Here is a 16,107-nt window from a genome sequence, read left to right on the forward strand (position 1 = left end):
AGTTAATTAGTTGGTTGATTTTTAATTTTGATTTTTTTTAAGTACTTTGGAAACTAAAATAAAGAAGATAACATAAACGGCGGCATTTGATTGTGTTTTATTATTATTATTAAAGAGTGATTTTTTTGTTTGTTTTTTATACATAGGCGCCATAGAGTAAATATTCTATACATTTTATTTCGTATCTCCCCTTCTTCATCCTCCCCTATTCAATTTATATATATTAACATTTTGTACAATACTATATTATTTCTACCCTGATTTATACCCCTTTTTGCAGTTAAAAAGTTACATTTTTGCTTATAGTAGTAGTAACGTGACACAAAATTTCCGGAAAAGTAAGAGTGAGAAACTCTCGACCAACCAAATTGAACAATTAATTTTTTTTTCACCAATTGACATAGAACCAAAACAATAGTATTTCACTAGAATTGTCTTATAGATTAATACATTTTACTCCATATCTAATCATAAAATAATAGTATGTATCGATGAAGTAATAGCAATTTGTTAGTTTGGGACTATTTACAGTTTCAAACAGTTATTATTGCCTTTGTTGTTTCAAGTCTTTTTTAATATGTCAACCATTTTGATACTAACAACAGATAATCCTATAGTAATGTCAAGTGAAGTTGTACCATCATCTACAAGTCAAAACTTGTTAAACGATAAATGGGATGTTGTGTTATCCAATGCTTTAATCAAAACCGGTTTAGGTTTCGGTGGAGGTGTTTTAGTTTCCATTTTATTGTTTAAAAGAAGATCATTCCCAGTATGGTTGGGTATTGGTTTCGGTTTAGGTAGAGGTTATTCTGAAGGTGATGCTATTTTCAGATCTAACCATGGTTTAAGAAGTGTTAAGGCTTAAGTTTCCCTTCGTCTCCTCGAAAATCTTATCATCACTAATCTCATAATATTTACTTTTATAAAGTAAACTCAATTCCTAAACAGTATGTCATTCGGTATGACATTGTTTGATTAGGGACTATAATGAAAATTAATGCATATCAAAATACAATATAAGTGGTCTACCACTTAGCTAACCCCCACAACAACATCAAGTCATAGAATACATCAATATCTAAAATCAACTCCAAATGAAAAACATTATTTATTTTACATTCAATAGAGGAATTGCAAATTGAATCGACAATTCATTCCTTGCTCCCAACCAACTACCAACCTTTCAACTTGATACATTCATAACTTTCTTCAATTTCTTTTAGATTTAGCATGCATGCATTAGAAACTAGAATTCTCTTGTATAAAATAAAACCTGCAAATTGTTACGTTTATGCTTATCTTTATATACTTTTTTTTTATATATTTCCGTTCTTAAATTATTAAATATACATATTCCAAGTAGAAATGTTTCTGGTGTCTTTTTGTAGAAGTAGATCAAGGTTAGATGTATAAATTTTTATGGTGATAGTTTATGTTAGCGGCCTGATCATTTTGATAGGGAAAAATCAAAAAATAATCTCTGCTTAAAAAATGACAGCTTTTGATGAAGAGGAGGTATTTGCAGCAATCGAATCAATGTCTACAAACGAAGGTGTAAAGTCCATTCTAGAGGGTGCTATTGACTTATATCAATTCTTAGAAGTTGAACCTTCATGTGATTTGATTGAAATAAGGAAACAATATAGAAGAAAAGCCCTTAAGTATCATCCTGATAAGGTTGGTGGAGATGTCAACAAATTCAATTTATTAAGTAAAGTATATGAGATACTATCACTGGAAGGATTAAGAGGTCAATATGATTCCATAAGGTTGATACGGCTAAACAAAGAGAAGAATAGAGAACAATTGCTAGAGTTGACGAGACAATTTCAACAAGAGTTGGAGAAAGCAGAAGCTAATGCAACTGGTACAGATCAAGATTTCATTCAGAAGAGACAATACCATAACAACCTCGAACTCCTAAAGGAAGAAGGATCAAGGAGAAGGCGACAACAAGAAGAAGAATTACTCAAACTGCAACAAAATCGTGGGCAAGCAACTACTCAACGTGAACAATCATATGTATCATATAAAGATCTTAAACCACCATCATCATATTTCAAATTTCCATCATCGAACGATCTAACTAGTTATAACGCCAAAGTGAAATGGAAATTCAAACCAGAATTAAAAGAATTAATAACTGATGATGTCATAAAGGAAATTATGGAGATATTTGGTCCTATAAAATCAGTGGAAATGTTAGAATCAGAGAATAACAATAGATATAACTACGCTTTAATAGAATATACTAATGTTCAAGATTATCAAAAAGCTTTGGATCATGATTACAAGAGTTCAGCTAGTTTATGGGATGGTACCAATGCTAGGAAATTAGCTAGTTTATTAAGAGAATGTACATCTACAACTAGTGGATCACACAAAAGGCATAGAGAGGAAGAGACTGATGAATTAAGTTTGGAAGAATTAGTATCGAAAGTAAAACATCATAAGAATCTTTCTAAACAATTCAAATTACCTATCAAGACTCATATTGAAAATGTTGATACTATATTATATAGATATGTTTTAGGTCATTTAGATCAATAAAATGTTATAGCCGTATCTGACTGCAAAATAAAAGAAAATTGATGCCTATTGGACAACAATACATTTGAGTTTGAATTCTAAAACAATCAATCAAAATGAAAATATAAATGTTTAGCCGATATTTTATTGCTTTCATATTTTATTTTCTTTCCTAAACATGTTTCCAAGTTGAGATAAAACTTTTTGATGTCTTTAAAACACCATGTATGAAGATGACTATTTACTCCGAGATACAAAGTTTTAATGCTTGATTCACATTTATTTTCACTTTTATCATCATCACAAAAGTCAATCGATTGCAAGCGTGATAACCACAAGTTTCGTAATGATTTATGGTTAACTATAGATGGTGTAAAGCAAAAGTTTTGGATTTTAGCGTCTCTTATAGTCAAGCTTTGAAGGTTTATTGGCAAGTCTATTTTGGAAGATATGAATGAGATTTTGCTTTCACTTATTTCAATCTTTTCAAGCATGTTATACCTAGCTGGGTTATTAAATAAAGGACAAGTTTCATCAATTGATTTAATAGGATTATTGCAAAGTTCCAAAACTTTTAAACAGGAAGGTGGTGTAAAATAAGTTAAGCTATCAATCCGACATCCAGATAGTTTAATTACTTTTAATTTGGTGAAATTAGTGAAATATAGATTGGTGAATTCAATACTATTATTTTCAAATTCAAGATGTTCCAAACAAGTGTTGCAAGTGTTAAAGTTGAAATTGTTGAATGGAATTTTAAAATCACACCCAATTGCAATGAATGTTTTTAACCCTTTTGGGAGGTTATATGTCTTATCCTTTGCATTAACGTCTAAAAGTTGTAAATTAATATTTCTCAAACTAGAAGGAAATTCAAAATCCACTTGTTCATTACTAGAGCCTTCAAAGTCAATAGTGTGTCGAGTAATATCCATATTCAAATCAATTAATGAATCTGGTAATTGTGATAAAAGTCGTCCATAAGGAAAACCGGAAGTCTTTAATGTACGTAAATATGATGGTAGCTTATATTTCAGTACTTCAGTGAAATTGCAAACGAGATATCTCAGATCATCTAGAGTTAAATGCTTTAAATGCTGAGGCCAATCTTCACTTGAATTGATTATAATTTGTCCTCCGGTGGACTTTAATGCTATTCTAATATGTTCAACTGTGATCTTTAGTGTTTCCACACGTCTTGGAATAGATGCAATATGCAAGTTTCTCCCTTTTTGAATATGAATATCAAACCGTTTCAAATTAATAAACTTGCTGTAAAATTCTTCTTCAAGGACATTATCAATAGCTAAATCAGTAACCTTTTCAAATATGGTTGGGGATAACGATAATTTCGATAAACTATTATTCGAAATAATTTGAAACTGTTCTAAATTTGTAAATTTTGAAAAGTCCAAAGACCTTAAATAATGCGTTCCTGTTAATTCAGATATGTTGATACCGCTAACATTATAATAACCAGGAAATTCTTTTAACTCCTCACATTTAGAGTAAGTTATTTCATCAAAGCTCAATTCCAAATCGGCATTGCTTTCAAAATCATAGCTTCGACTTACCTTCTTGAACCAATAGGCACTACCTGTTAATTCTGTTCTTGTAAGATCAAACTCCCTACATCTCTCATCAGTGTTAACATGGACTATAATTGGGATTATATCATCAGTATTGATTAATGCTTCTTTACGTGAAAGTCGATTTTCAAGATGAATGTTCTCACAACGGCACACTCCAGCATGGATCTTATCTTTTGTAATCAGTTTAATTGGAAGTGATCTAGTTTCATCATCATTTATCAAAGACTTCAATAAAAGTATCTTTGGGATTGATAAATGCAGCAATATTGCAACTTTCAATTCAATTGGTAATTTTCCGTAGAATTTGGTGAAAAATTTATATATATATTCATCGTTAACATCGTTATCATCAAATTTGTCCATCTTCAGAGTATGGTTTTTTAAAAAGAATGATAAGTTGTGATAGTGTGTTTTATTTAGTAATGTAGAATGCTTTTATAATAAAATATTTAGCAGCATAATTTTTGTTTGTTATGCGAATTTGATGTTGCAAACATTTATGTTATGCTTTATAATTGCCGCCACTGAGATCTCTGAATTTCCTTAAACCCTACCAATTTTATCGTGTCTTGCTCGGTAGAATCAGGTTAACGTGGAAGATTAATAGTACCCTCTAGTTGATAAATAATCTACAAAGTGAAAGATTCTATTATTATGCAAAATTGTGTATGTATATATATAAACTTTCTATATTTTAATCATCTCTCCATTTAATAAACACTTCATCAGTTCTAAATCGTTGAGTACATACAGTATCATTTATAAGATTAGTTTGACCTGTTCTATAACTTAATAAACCAGCATGAGCAATCATAATCCCATTATCAATACAGAATCGTTCATCAGTAGCGTAAATCTGACCATTTTTACGATCTTGAATCATTAATTTCATCATTTCTTGTAATCTTTCATTAGACCCTACTCCACCTACGATTAAAACTTGATTACTATTGACATGAGCCAATGCTCGTTCCGTAATTTCCACCAACATTGAGAATAAAATCTCTTGTAATGAAAAACATAAATCTTCGGGAGTGATTGGTTCACCTGATACTTCATCAATCACTTTTTTAGGTTGTTTTCCAAACATATCATTAGCTAATTGATCGATATATCCAAGTATACCCGACATGGACATATCCATTCCTTTAACAGTATAAGGAAGATTTATTAAATGTTTCCCTTTTTTAGCCATTTGTTCAATATTATATCCTGGAGCTGGTTCATTAGGGATTTTTAAAGTTCGGGCAAATCGATCTAAACAATTCCCAATGGCAATATCTAAAGTTTCTCCAAATATTCTATACCTTTGTTTGGAATATGCTATAACTTGAGTATTACCTCCACTAACATATAATACCACAGGATTATCAGCCCCTGTAATTTCTCGACCCATTTCAATATGTCCTATACAATGATTAACCCCTACCAAGGGTATATTATTCCATAATTGTGCTAATGTCCTTGCAGCAATAACCACACTTTGTAACGGAGCTCCCATACCAGGACCTTGAGTGAAACAAATACAATCAATATCAGTTCCTTTGATATTAGCTTCGATCAAAGCTTTTTTGATGATTCTAACCACCCAATTACGATGATGTCTTGCCGTATCACGAGGTAAGAACCCTTCTCCTGGAGGTGTGACATATGTATCTCTGATATTGGATAATACTTCAGCTCGATTGGTTTGAGATAATGGTCCAATATTATGCTTTATAACCCCTACTCCTAATTTATTAGCGGATCCTTCTAATCCTAATGCGATATAATGACCTTTCCCAGGTTTAACATATTGATCCAAATCAACTGTCATGATATGTTCTCTATGATCTGTTGGTTTACCCTTTGACTGTCATTAGCTTGATCTTAACAGTGATGAATTTTAAAAAATTTATGATGGAGAGGTATATGCAGGAAATTAGAGACATTTTGTGTGATATCAAATAAAACATATACAAATCAAATGTAAACAATCAAACAGATATACTATCAAAGGATAGATAGTATAAGATATGCCATCATTGAGTTATTTCCTAGATAGGACAGATCAATCGATACGATCGATCCAATCACTTAAATTCAAATCACCTGGAATATTCACTAATGCGATCGTTAAGAAACCTAATATCACTATTCTTTTAAAGGATCCTACGATAGATGAGAGTTCATTATATAAGATAGTTAAACCAACGCTTAAGAAACGAAGAATAACGACTCGGAAAGGGGGTGTTTCTGTGATTAATGAGTATATTGGGGTTAAGCCTGAACGAGTGGATGGGAAGAGTGTTTATGTTGATAAGAGTTTTTCTGAGATTGTTCAACTGACAAGTGGTGGTGGTAATAATAAGGATAAAGAGGGAGATGATGATGAGGGGGAAGGTAGTAATAAGAGATCGATAGTTCAATTGCCGGAGTTGATTCATATACCCAGTGATCCAGTGTTGGAACCATCATCATCACCTACGAAAAGAGGAGGGAATTCTACAAATATATATAATCATCCCTATCATCATCAAATCAATTCATATTTCAATATATCACCATCATCAGATGATATTGAGAAATTGATTAATAAAACGAATAAGTTGATTCAAAAGTATCCTACATTGATTAAGAATCAAGCGGAAGTTATTAATAATTTGAATCAATATCAAGAGAATTATGATGAATTAGCAGCCAGTATACAAGATTTAGAACATGATATTAAGAAACAAAGGAAACAATTGAATATTTTGAATATTAATTATAGTGATATAGGAAGTCCTGTTAAAGAGGGTCATGTCTTGACTCAAGATGATGATGATGATTCAGATGAAGATGATGAGGATCAAGGAGAAGAAGATTTTGATGTGGATGAGTATATCCGAAAGGAAGAACAAGAGATTGAAGAATTAGAACAACAATTAAATCAAAGACAAAGAATATGACTTACAGGTTTAGATTTTCACTTACGATGAAAGTAGTATAAAGTAAATATTTATATTATAATATATATATACAGATATAAATCAAAAAAGATTTTTTATTATTGGTTTAAAGATATCTTTCGTGAATAAATTAAACTGAATTAATTTAAACAGAGGTTAAGATATCAGAATCACCAGCATCTAAGATAGATAAAGTACCAACTCTGAATAATTTACCACAAGCAGTACCTAATTCATTATTACCACCTTGGAAGTAGTAAACTGGAGTTTTAGATAACATAGCGTAATATTCTAATTCAGATTTTCTTAAAACTGGAGTGTTACCAGCAATAATGACTAATTTAGCTTTACCAGTTCTTAAAGATTTAACAACTGATTTATAACCTAAGGTATATTTACCAGATTTGATAACTAAAGCTAATTTAGAGTTAATAGTTTCTTGAGTTTTTGGGGCCTAAAGGAAGATAGTTAGTATGAAATGTTATTCATTCATAGCGGGTTTACAAGTAATCTTGTATCAACAAAAAAGGGTATCCACGAACCATTTAGAAAACTATATGATTATCTCTTGATGAGATACTTCTCAAACATGGGTTGAATGAAACTGATAATTAAATAGTCCAAAACCAGATGCTGAGGTATGCTTCTAACTGTTGAGTATTTGATTAGATGTAACGGGTGTTAAAGAAAGATACTGACCATCTCTGCGTTTCTAATATGTATGTATACACTCCGGTCTTGAAGGTGATATGATATAATAAAATGTAAAAAGGATTTATATGAATGGGATTGATTGATTGAAAATTTATGATGAAATAATTTTCTTTCTTTCTCATGATGGCCATTTAGTAAGTGTCCATACCAATTGACAATATACAGGAAGGGATAATATACAGGAACAGGCCCAACAGCAGTCACATTTTGATGGATTTGTCCACGTGATGCGAATTCCCATTGAGATCGTGTCCTGTATACAACATGGTCAAACCTTTTACAGTACAAAACAGCAGTTAACAGTGAGAGTGAGAAAAGTTATCATAGTTAATTATCCTGTATACACCCACACATAGTAACAGTGAGAGAACACTCACTGAGGAACCAAAGGAGAGTAAAAAAAATTTGAAAAGAATCCAAAATTGACTATTCCAAATATAGCTTCTGTATTAACCCTTTAAAGCCAATAAAGAAAAGGTATGTGGATCACATAGATCGATATAATAAGGATAGATAGATCATCAGATAGATCATAGTGGGAAAGTGTTGATCCAGTTTAGTCTAGTTATGTTCATCCATGTTTAAGTTGTATCAGAAATGTATCAATCAAATTAATCAATCAAATTCAACATCAATTATTAATGTATCCTTCCAACGTATAATGTCAAACGTTATGAAATATCAAAGTACTATAAGTCATATCCAGATGTAGATTATACCCATATCATTAATCATTACATTCATTCCATCATTTAAATGTTCAATAATCTCACTATATATGAATAAGTCAAATCCATCATTAAATATATCCCCCCCTACCACATTAATAATCATGTATAACTTTACCCTCACTTCAAATCAATCAGGATTACTCCCACCAACCACAGCCATCTACGTAACTAAACACACCCACCCCAACTGATTTAATCTCATTTATCTCCCCTTTTTAATCATTACTTATTAACTCAAGTATACTAACTTTTATTCTTTTAGTTCATAATGAAGGTTGAAATTGATTCCTTTTCAGGTTCTAAAATCTACCCAGGTAGAGGTACCTTATTCGTCAGAGGTGATTCTAAAATCTTTAGATTCCAAAACTCTAAATCTGCTTCTTTATTCCATCAAAGAAAAAATCCAAGAAGAATTTCTTGGACTGTTTTATATAGAAGACAACATAAGAAAGGTATTTCTGAAGAAGCTTCTAAAAAGAGATCAAGAAAAACCATTAAACATCAAAGAGCCATTGTTGGTGCTTCTTTAGAATTAATTAAAGAAAGAAGATCTTTAAAACCAGCTGATAGAAAAGCTGCTAGAGATCAAAAATTAGTTGAAGATAAAGATGCTAAAAAAGCTGCTAAAGCCGCTAGAAAAGCTGATAAAGCTAAACAAGTTGCTTCTGGTAATATCGTTTCTAAACAACAATCAAAAGGTGCTTTCCAAAAAGTTCATGCTACTTCCCGTTAAGAATGATTTTATATATAGTTAAATTAATTTAATTTCGATATATACATCATTTATTTTTACAAGAAAGTTTCATAATATATATACATTTAAAAAAAAAAACATCATTTTATTATTATAATTTAAACTCTCCTGTTGTAAATATCTTTCCAAACTTGTCTGTATTGTTTAATCTACTTTGAATCACTTCTACTTGATCCTCATTATGAGTAAATCCAAAGTAAAATGATGGTGTACTATGACAATAAATTAATCGTTTTTCATCGGTATGTTTATGATTTATAAATAGTATAACTCCAACGTAAATTATCGATTCATTATCATCATTAATAGCATGTGATTGAAATCGTTGACCATGAGTTTGAATCAAGTTAATCACAAACGAACCATAACCTTCTTCATCTTGATTACAATCCATGATATTATTCACTAAATAATGAGCAAGATTCATCATAATAATATCTTCACCATTCCCACTACACATACATGAAATTTCAATATCATTTATCGTGGTGGAATCTATAGCACATCCAATTATACCAGCACATCCTATTCGACCTGGTAATTTAAAGAAACTCCCTCCTGATGAAGTAACTATCTTAGTAGTAGTTTGATTCACCTCGATAATTCCTATAGTATCATTAACCTCTTGTAGTTTACCACTGTCATTAAATATTCGATCTTTATGAATATCATAGATATGTTGACTTTCAGGACTTATAAGTGTACCATCATCATCATCTTTTAAAAAACTGGGACATGATCCATAATGCATATTCAAAGGTTTACTCAATCCATTATGATCATCCTTATAAAGATCATTAATCTTGTCATAAACTTTCATGGTGACTAAACCAGGTAAACCAACATCAATCCCAGTCAAACTTCCCTGGGATCTTCCACCATTATCATCAATGACTATAAAACTAGCATCACATTCAACTTGACCTACTAAATTTAACAGACTTCCATATCCAGTATTAGTTAATTTCGATGCTTCAATGATTTCAATTGATTGTTCAAATGTAGACAGACGCTTTAAACATCGTCGTATTAAGGATTTATACGCAATCGATTTATTAAGTGAATGATTGCCAGCTCCTATATGGACTATTCGGATTATATTGGTGTCCATACCATTTGATCATACTATATACTGTTTCATCAAAAGTCAATCAAAAGAAAGTTCTGTTTTTGTGTATCTCTCTCACAAAATGATAATGGATTACTTTTACCACGCTACCATTTTCTACACAACTATTTGGGCTAGATTTACCCTCAGTTATTGATTATTAACTGACCGTAATGTATCTGCCACTATTAATGATGATTCATTCTACATAGTTATGACTTAATTTAGTATGGTATGTATCCAGAACTTCCATGAGACTCAGTTTACTGATGTAGTTTGATCATGTGTACTTCTACAAAGGTTTATTCTACTTCAATCACTTTTAAAATAATAAACAATGGTTACAACTTTGAGTCAGTGATATATAAAGCCTCTTTAATAATCATAACGTTTAACGGTTTCAGCTTGTATATCTCCCCTCTCCATTTTCGTATCCTTTACTTCTTTCTCTCTCTCCCCTGATAACATTTACAAAGTACTAATCCTAATTCAATTATTAACTATAATAAATTTGACGAATGACCATTATTGTTAAACTTAATTTATTTATTAAACGATGGCTACTTCTAATTTCTTTTTCTTCTTCCTCCTCCTCCTCCACTTTGTAAAAATTGTGAATTGCTATATAGTTCATTCATTCTCCCTGACCGGAATTCCCCACAGCACCGTATTAAACCGTTTTTCGTGTCAGTTACCACTTGAAAAACACTTTTCTAAGGTGTTTTTAAGTAAAATTGAAAATACCGAAGTTGTTCTCAAAGTATATGATCCTATTATTGGAGCTCCAATTCTTAATAATGACTCTGGGCTATCAGATAAATTATTCTTTGAATTTGGCTATTTCGTTGGTGAAAAATTTGGAGAATCATGTCTGGGATACTACTTAATGGAAGAATACCTTCAGGATGACAAGTTAGACTGTGATTTTGATTATTTCTCCATGTTGGCAAAAGAATCATTGGCCCAAATTCATTCCACAGGGTTAATACATGGAGATATTCATCAATATAACATCCTCTATAACAAAGATAGAGACCGTGTTTATTACATCGATTTTGGTAAATCCACGTTTACGGATATTCAAGAGGGTGAAAGGTCCAAAGACATTGACTGGTGGCGTTTAGATAGAGCCCTAGCAGAAATAGGTAATTTAATAAATTAAATTTATATACTATATTTTGGTTGCTAAAAAGGTTTTGCTATTTTTATATAAATTCTATACCTTTATAGTGTTTACAAGAAATGGGACGGGAAATTGATAGTACCCTCGGTGGTCTGGAAATTATTTACCGGTTTAAGTATCTTCCTGTATATAATCATAGTATAAATTTTTCTTGTTCCGTAAAACATTAAAAACCTTATCAAGTACAGTCTGCAAAGTATGTATGACCTTTTACCAACAATCAATTCATATTTCAAATTTCACACGTTATTTGTATATTATTATAGTTATTATGATAGAAGGATAGATTATATCAGATATAGTATAGAATAAATTAATCAAAAAATCCAAAAAATCGTTAGTCAGAACAGTATCTATTGAACCATTGCAAAGATCAACCATCGTGTACATAGATCATCCAAAATCATCAATAGACTCATCATGGCAAAAATATCATTTCGAACGTTTAATTACTGGGGATATGGGATATACAATGACTTGAAAAGTAGACTACCTTATTATAGATCAGATTTCGTTGATGCCTTCAGTTATAGAGTTATCCCATCCACCACATTTATATTCTTTACCAATTTATTACCTGCTTTAGCATTTTCCCAAGATATGTTTGATAAAACTAAAAATTCATATGGTGTCAATGAAGTATTAATGAGTTCTGCCATAGCAGGAGTGGTATTTGGTTTATTTTCAGGTCAACCATTATGTATAGTTGGAGTTACTGGACCTATTTCAATTTTCAGTTATACCGTTTATGAATTAATCGAACCTAGAGGAACACCTTATTTCCCATTCATGTGTTGGATCTATCTTTGGTCAATGGTGTTCCATATAATCATTGCATTTGGGAATTATATTTCATTTTTAAAGATTATAAGTCTGTTTTCATGTGATGCATTTGGATTTTTCATTTGTTTAGTATATATTCAAAAAGGTATACAAATTTTAAATCGACAATTCCTTGAAATCGATTTAGCAAGTGGATATTGTTCAGTTATGATTTCTTTATTAATGATTATTTGTGGAGTGGGGAGTTTCCTCTTTGGTAAATACTTACATTATTTCAATCATTGGGTTCGAAAATTATTTGTTGATTATGGAGTATGTATATCAGTTATATTCTTTACTGGTTTCATTCATTTCGGAGGTCATTTATCTCAAACTGAATTAGCAAGATTACCCACTACAAACTCTTATCAACCTACTTTTAATGGAGTAGGTCGTGAACATGGATGGTTTATCCATTTTTGGCCAGGAGAAAACATAGCTGTAAGTGATGTATTCTTAGCTATTCCTTTCGCTATATTACTTACATTTTTATTTTACTTTGATCATAACGTATCGTCGTTAATGTGTCAGCTGAAAGAATATCCCTTGAAGAAACCTTCATCATTCCATTGGGATTTCTTCTTATTAGGTTTAACTACTGGTTTGGCTGGAATATTAGGATTACCTGCTCCAAATGGATTAATCCCTCAAGCTCCCTTACATACCGATTCATTAGTGGTATATAATAAAGATGGAAAAGTATTACTGGTGGTAGAACAACGAGTGTCAAATACAGTACAAGGATTACTTACATTCATAATGATGACAAAACCATTCTTGGTAGTATTACATTTAATCCCACAAGCTGTATTATCAGGATTATTTTTCATTATGGCAATAACTGGTCTTCATGGAAATATCGTTACGAATCGATTACGATTCTTATTCCTTGATACCGAATACGTTCAATATGATGATTCATGTCCTCAAGTATTCAAAGATATTCAACAAATTGAACAAAAGAAATGGTTTTATATTTACTTATTGTTAGAAATTATAGCGGGAGTATCTGAATTTGCCATTACATTAACCAAAGGAGCAGTTGGGTTTCCTGGGGTATTAATGTTTTTTGCAATTTGTGCAAAATGGGTATGGCCATTAATTATTCCGAAACTGGAATTAGAAAAATTAGATGGTGATGTAGCGGATGAATCTATATTAAGAAATTTAAATATTATAGAGTATATTAAAGAAAAGGAAGGAAAAAGTGGATCAGGGTCATATAAGGAAGAATATGAAGATGATATTAATTTATCTAATTTTGAAATTATACACAGAAAAACATAGTGTTTATAAAGTTTAATAATTTTAATGCATAATTATGGTTAATTACAGATCGGCTGGATAACTTTTAATGAATCCGAGCCTGGTTAGAATGTTTATAATTGTAGTAAGACTGATGTAAATTTTTCATTCTCTGCTCCATGCTTAATTTGAAAGAAAAAGTCTCTCTCGAGAACCATGACATGACATGTCATACTATAGTTTTACTATACGATGAGAACAACAAGGACGGATGAATTGCGGAGAAATATTCAATTATAACTAATTATAACTATCTTAAGTATATTGGGGGGGGATTTAGATGTGGATAACAGAGGAGTCAAAAATGATAAAAAAACATCTGTTTTTTTATTTTTTATGTTATACTGAATAAGGATTATAACGTGATTGTTTGAAAAATTGTAAACAATATGCTGTTACAATCCTGTCATGCACTTTGTTTCATTGATAAACATCATCTTATTCGTTACATGCTTTATATAGTTGATTTATTCATCCACTCATCTTAGAATAAACACCTATGGGATAAGGTTAAGAACGTATGGTATCGTAAGATTTTGTAACATGCTAAGCTAAAAATAAATTTTTGGGTTTAAATATTTACCCCAGAAAAAAAAAAGCTTTAAACTTTAGTTGTTTCATCAGGTTAACTAACTTTAATGGGTTGGATGGGAATGGGATTGGAGGTACTTTAGAAGAGTCTAGATGATTGATGATGTAAATATAGCCTAAATATCACCATTATAAAATAATTTATTATTGGTATTTGGTTGTTCTATGCCATTGTTCTATAAATATATAAATATGACTGTAATTATCTGACCCTGACTTGAAAATATTAATATTATTATTCACTAACTATATATATACTATTCAAACAATTCTATTATACAATATGTCATATAACTTTCTTAATCAAGTTGCCGTTGTTACCGGCGGTCTTTCAGGAATCGGTTTAGCTACCACCATTAAATTACTTCAAAATGGTGCTAAAGTTATCGTTGGAGATATCACTGCAGAAAATAAAGTAGGTGCTATTCTTGATTCCATCAAGAAAGCTTCTGGTAGTAAAGATGTTAAGTTCATAAGAACTGATGTTACTAATTATAAAGCTAATCAAGAATTGGTTAGTTATGCCGTTGATCAATATAAAGATTTAAATCTTGTATTTGCTAATGCTGGTATTGTAACTCCAAATGAAGGAGCTGAAATCCCTTATGAAGAATGGGAAAAAGTTATAAATACAAACTTAACTGGTGTTTTCTCTTTAAACAAAGAAGCTATTAATTATTGGCTTAAAAACAACAAGAAGGGGAATATCGTTAATACTGGTTCAATTTTATCATTTGTTGGTAATCCTGGTTTAGCTCATTATTGTGCTTCAAAAGGTGGGGTTAAATTATTAACTCAAACTTTAGCCATTGAATATGCTAAAAAGGGGATTAGAATTAATTCAGTTAATCCTGCTTACATAGATACACCTTTATTAAGGGTATTACCAAAGGATGTTTATGATGCTTTAGCTGCAAAACATCCAATTGGAAGATTAGGTACTTCGGAAGAAGTAGCTAATGTGGTTGCTTTCTTATTATCAGATCAAGCAACTTATGTCAATGGTACGTCTGTTTTGGTGGATGGAGCCTATACTGCTCAATAAGCGTGTATTAGATGATTTTTTACTGTCATTTATATTTTGAAATACTTCTGGAAAGCCAATATTTATGTTTGTTTTATTAATATAAAAAGACTTCGAATTGATTAGTTGTAGTAATATTGTAGAGATAACGGTACTTAGTTGAAAAATTTGAAAAATTACTGAATATATTTTAAGCTATGTAATAATATGAACTGATATTAGGGTTTGGAAATTTTGAAAATTTAGGTAAATACGGAAATGGCAAAACTTAAAAGCAAAACAACTTATTTTAAACAATCAACCCCTATTTGAAGCTCTAGAGATAGTTCTGTAAACCCCAAATAAAGATAATATAAAACAAATACCTGATGATATGAAAGTACCTAATGACAAGTAACAATATCTATTGCATACCACTTTTAACCCTAATTGACGAGCTGGTTTTAAACAATTATTTTTAATAAAATAAGTTGAACACCAAGTAATTACTCCATAGCAACCTGCTAAGATAAACCAAAATTCACCAGTAACTTTATAAATGATTGATCCAATAGCTAGTAAGTTCAATGTAATCAAAAATGAATCGAAAATATTCTCTGCAAATGAAGTGAGACTGATCATACCGTCACCAGGATGTTCCAAAAGTGCAAATCTTGTTCCTGATGGATAAACCCTCATTTTGTATTGATAATTGATGTATTCGTAAGAAGAAGAAGAAGAAGAAGTGATTGATCTCTAAAATGTGTGAATGTGCTGTAAAAAAATTGTTTATCCCTACCAGAAATACAGAGAGAATCACCACAAATGAGGATAAATTGACA

At 30.9% G+C, this 16,107-nt stretch overlaps 12 protein-coding genes across 12 annotated transcripts; 7 read left to right on the plus strand and 5 right to left on the minus strand. All coding sequences in view use genetic code 12, as the record gives it.

Moving 5' to 3' along the window:
* The first annotated feature begins 235 nt into the window (after positions 1 to 235).
* On the plus strand, positions 236 to 1,181 carry DFJ63DRAFT_169406 (uncharacterized protein). The gene is made up of 2 exons (XM_064903707.1): positions 236 to 481; positions 618 to 1,181. Exon 2 carries the CDS (start codon positions 620 to 622, stop codon positions 866 to 868), a length of 249 nt encoding a protein of 82 aa, XP_064762015.1. The 5' UTR covers positions 236 to 481; positions 618 to 619; the 3' UTR covers positions 869 to 1,181.
* A 313-nt stretch (positions 1,182 to 1,494) lies between these two features.
* On the plus strand, positions 1,495 to 2,553 carry DFJ63DRAFT_335980 (U2-type spliceosomal complex subunit; the record flags this gene model as incomplete). Its single annotated transcript, XM_064908296.1, has 1 exon — positions 1,495 to 2,553. The coding sequence occupies one exon, from the start codon at positions 1,495 to 1,497 to the stop codon at positions 2,551 to 2,553; it is 1,059 nt and encodes a 352-aa protein (XP_064762016.1).
* Positions 2,554 to 2,639: 86 nt separating this feature from the next.
* On the minus strand, positions 2,640 to 4,487 carry DFJ63DRAFT_335981 (uncharacterized protein; the record flags this gene model as incomplete). Its single annotated transcript, XM_064908297.1, has 1 exon — positions 2,640 to 4,487. One exon carries the CDS (start codon positions 4,485 to 4,487, stop codon positions 2,640 to 2,642), a length of 1,848 nt encoding a protein of 615 aa, XP_064762017.1.
* Positions 4,488 to 4,652: 165 nt separating this feature from the next.
* On the minus strand, positions 4,653 to 6,039 carry DFJ63DRAFT_169436 (chromatin DNA-binding HSP70/DnaK family ATPase). The gene has a single exon (XM_064903711.1). It carries the CDS (start codon positions 5,938 to 5,940, stop codon positions 4,819 to 4,821), a length of 1,122 nt encoding a protein of 373 aa, XP_064762018.1. The 5' UTR covers positions 5,941 to 6,039; the 3' UTR covers positions 4,653 to 4,818.
* SPC34 (Spc34p) lies at positions 6,040 to 7,386 on the plus strand. Its single transcript, XM_064903710.1, has one exon. It carries the CDS (start codon positions 6,140 to 6,142, stop codon positions 7,052 to 7,054), a length of 915 nt encoding a protein of 304 aa, XP_064762019.1. The 5' UTR covers positions 6,040 to 6,139; the 3' UTR covers positions 7,055 to 7,386.
* On the minus strand, positions 7,088 to 7,836 carry RPL30 (60S ribosomal protein eL30). Its single transcript, XM_064907064.1, has 2 exons — positions 7,597 to 7,836; positions 7,088 to 7,508 (listed from the first exon to the last, which is right to left on the minus strand). Exons 1-2 carry the CDS (start codon positions 7,597 to 7,599, stop codon positions 7,200 to 7,202), a joined length of 312 nt encoding a protein of 103 aa, XP_064762020.1. The 5' UTR covers positions 7,600 to 7,836; the 3' UTR covers positions 7,088 to 7,199.
* Positions 7,837 to 8,767: 931 nt separating this feature from the next.
* Positions 8,768 to 9,232, plus strand: RPL24A (60S ribosomal protein eL24; the record flags this gene model as incomplete). Its single annotated transcript, XM_064906234.1, has 1 exon — positions 8,768 to 9,232. One exon carries the CDS (start codon positions 8,768 to 8,770, stop codon positions 9,230 to 9,232), a length of 465 nt encoding a protein of 154 aa, XP_064762021.1.
* Positions 9,233 to 9,344: 112 nt separating this feature from the next.
* FGR10 (Fgr10p) lies at positions 9,345 to 10,364 on the minus strand (the record flags this gene model as incomplete). Its single annotated transcript, XM_064906235.1, has 1 exon — positions 9,345 to 10,364. The coding sequence occupies one exon, from the start codon at positions 10,362 to 10,364 to the stop codon at positions 9,345 to 9,347; it is 1,020 nt and encodes a 339-aa protein (XP_064762022.1).
* Positions 10,365 to 10,641: 277 nt separating this feature from the next.
* DFJ63DRAFT_169379 (uncharacterized protein) lies at positions 10,642 to 11,744 on the plus strand. Its single transcript, XM_064903704.1, has one exon. It carries the CDS (start codon positions 10,918 to 10,920, stop codon positions 11,521 to 11,523), a length of 606 nt encoding a protein of 201 aa, XP_064762023.1. The 5' UTR covers positions 10,642 to 10,917; the 3' UTR covers positions 11,524 to 11,744.
* Positions 11,744 to 14,099, plus strand: DFJ63DRAFT_169430 (uncharacterized protein). The gene has a single exon (XM_064903709.1). The coding sequence runs from the start codon at positions 11,965 to 11,967 to the stop codon at positions 13,651 to 13,653; it is 1,689 nt and encodes a 562-aa protein (XP_064762024.1). The 5' UTR covers positions 11,744 to 11,964; the 3' UTR covers positions 13,654 to 14,099.
* Positions 14,100 to 14,507: 408 nt separating this feature from the next.
* On the plus strand, positions 14,508 to 15,412 carry DFJ63DRAFT_319485 (uncharacterized protein). Its single transcript, XM_064907065.1, has one exon. It carries the CDS (start codon positions 14,546 to 14,548, stop codon positions 15,305 to 15,307), a length of 762 nt encoding a protein of 253 aa, XP_064762025.1. The 5' UTR covers positions 14,508 to 14,545; the 3' UTR covers positions 15,308 to 15,412.
* Positions 15,413 to 15,983, minus strand: DFJ63DRAFT_319486 (uncharacterized protein). The gene has a single exon (XM_064907066.1). The coding sequence runs from the start codon at positions 15,962 to 15,964 to the stop codon at positions 15,584 to 15,586; it is 381 nt and encodes a 126-aa protein (XP_064762026.1). The 5' UTR covers positions 15,965 to 15,983; the 3' UTR covers positions 15,413 to 15,583.
* Between the last annotated feature and the right edge of the window lie 124 nt (positions 15,984 to 16,107).

Source organism: Scheffersomyces coipomensis (genome assembly GCF_036884675.1).
Source record: "Scheffersomyces coipomensis strain NRRL Y-17651 chromosome Unknown DFJ63scaffold_4, whole genome shotgun sequence".
Classification (NCBI taxonomy): Eukaryota; Fungi; Ascomycota; class Pichiomycetes; order Serinales; family Debaryomycetaceae; genus Scheffersomyces; species Scheffersomyces coipomensis.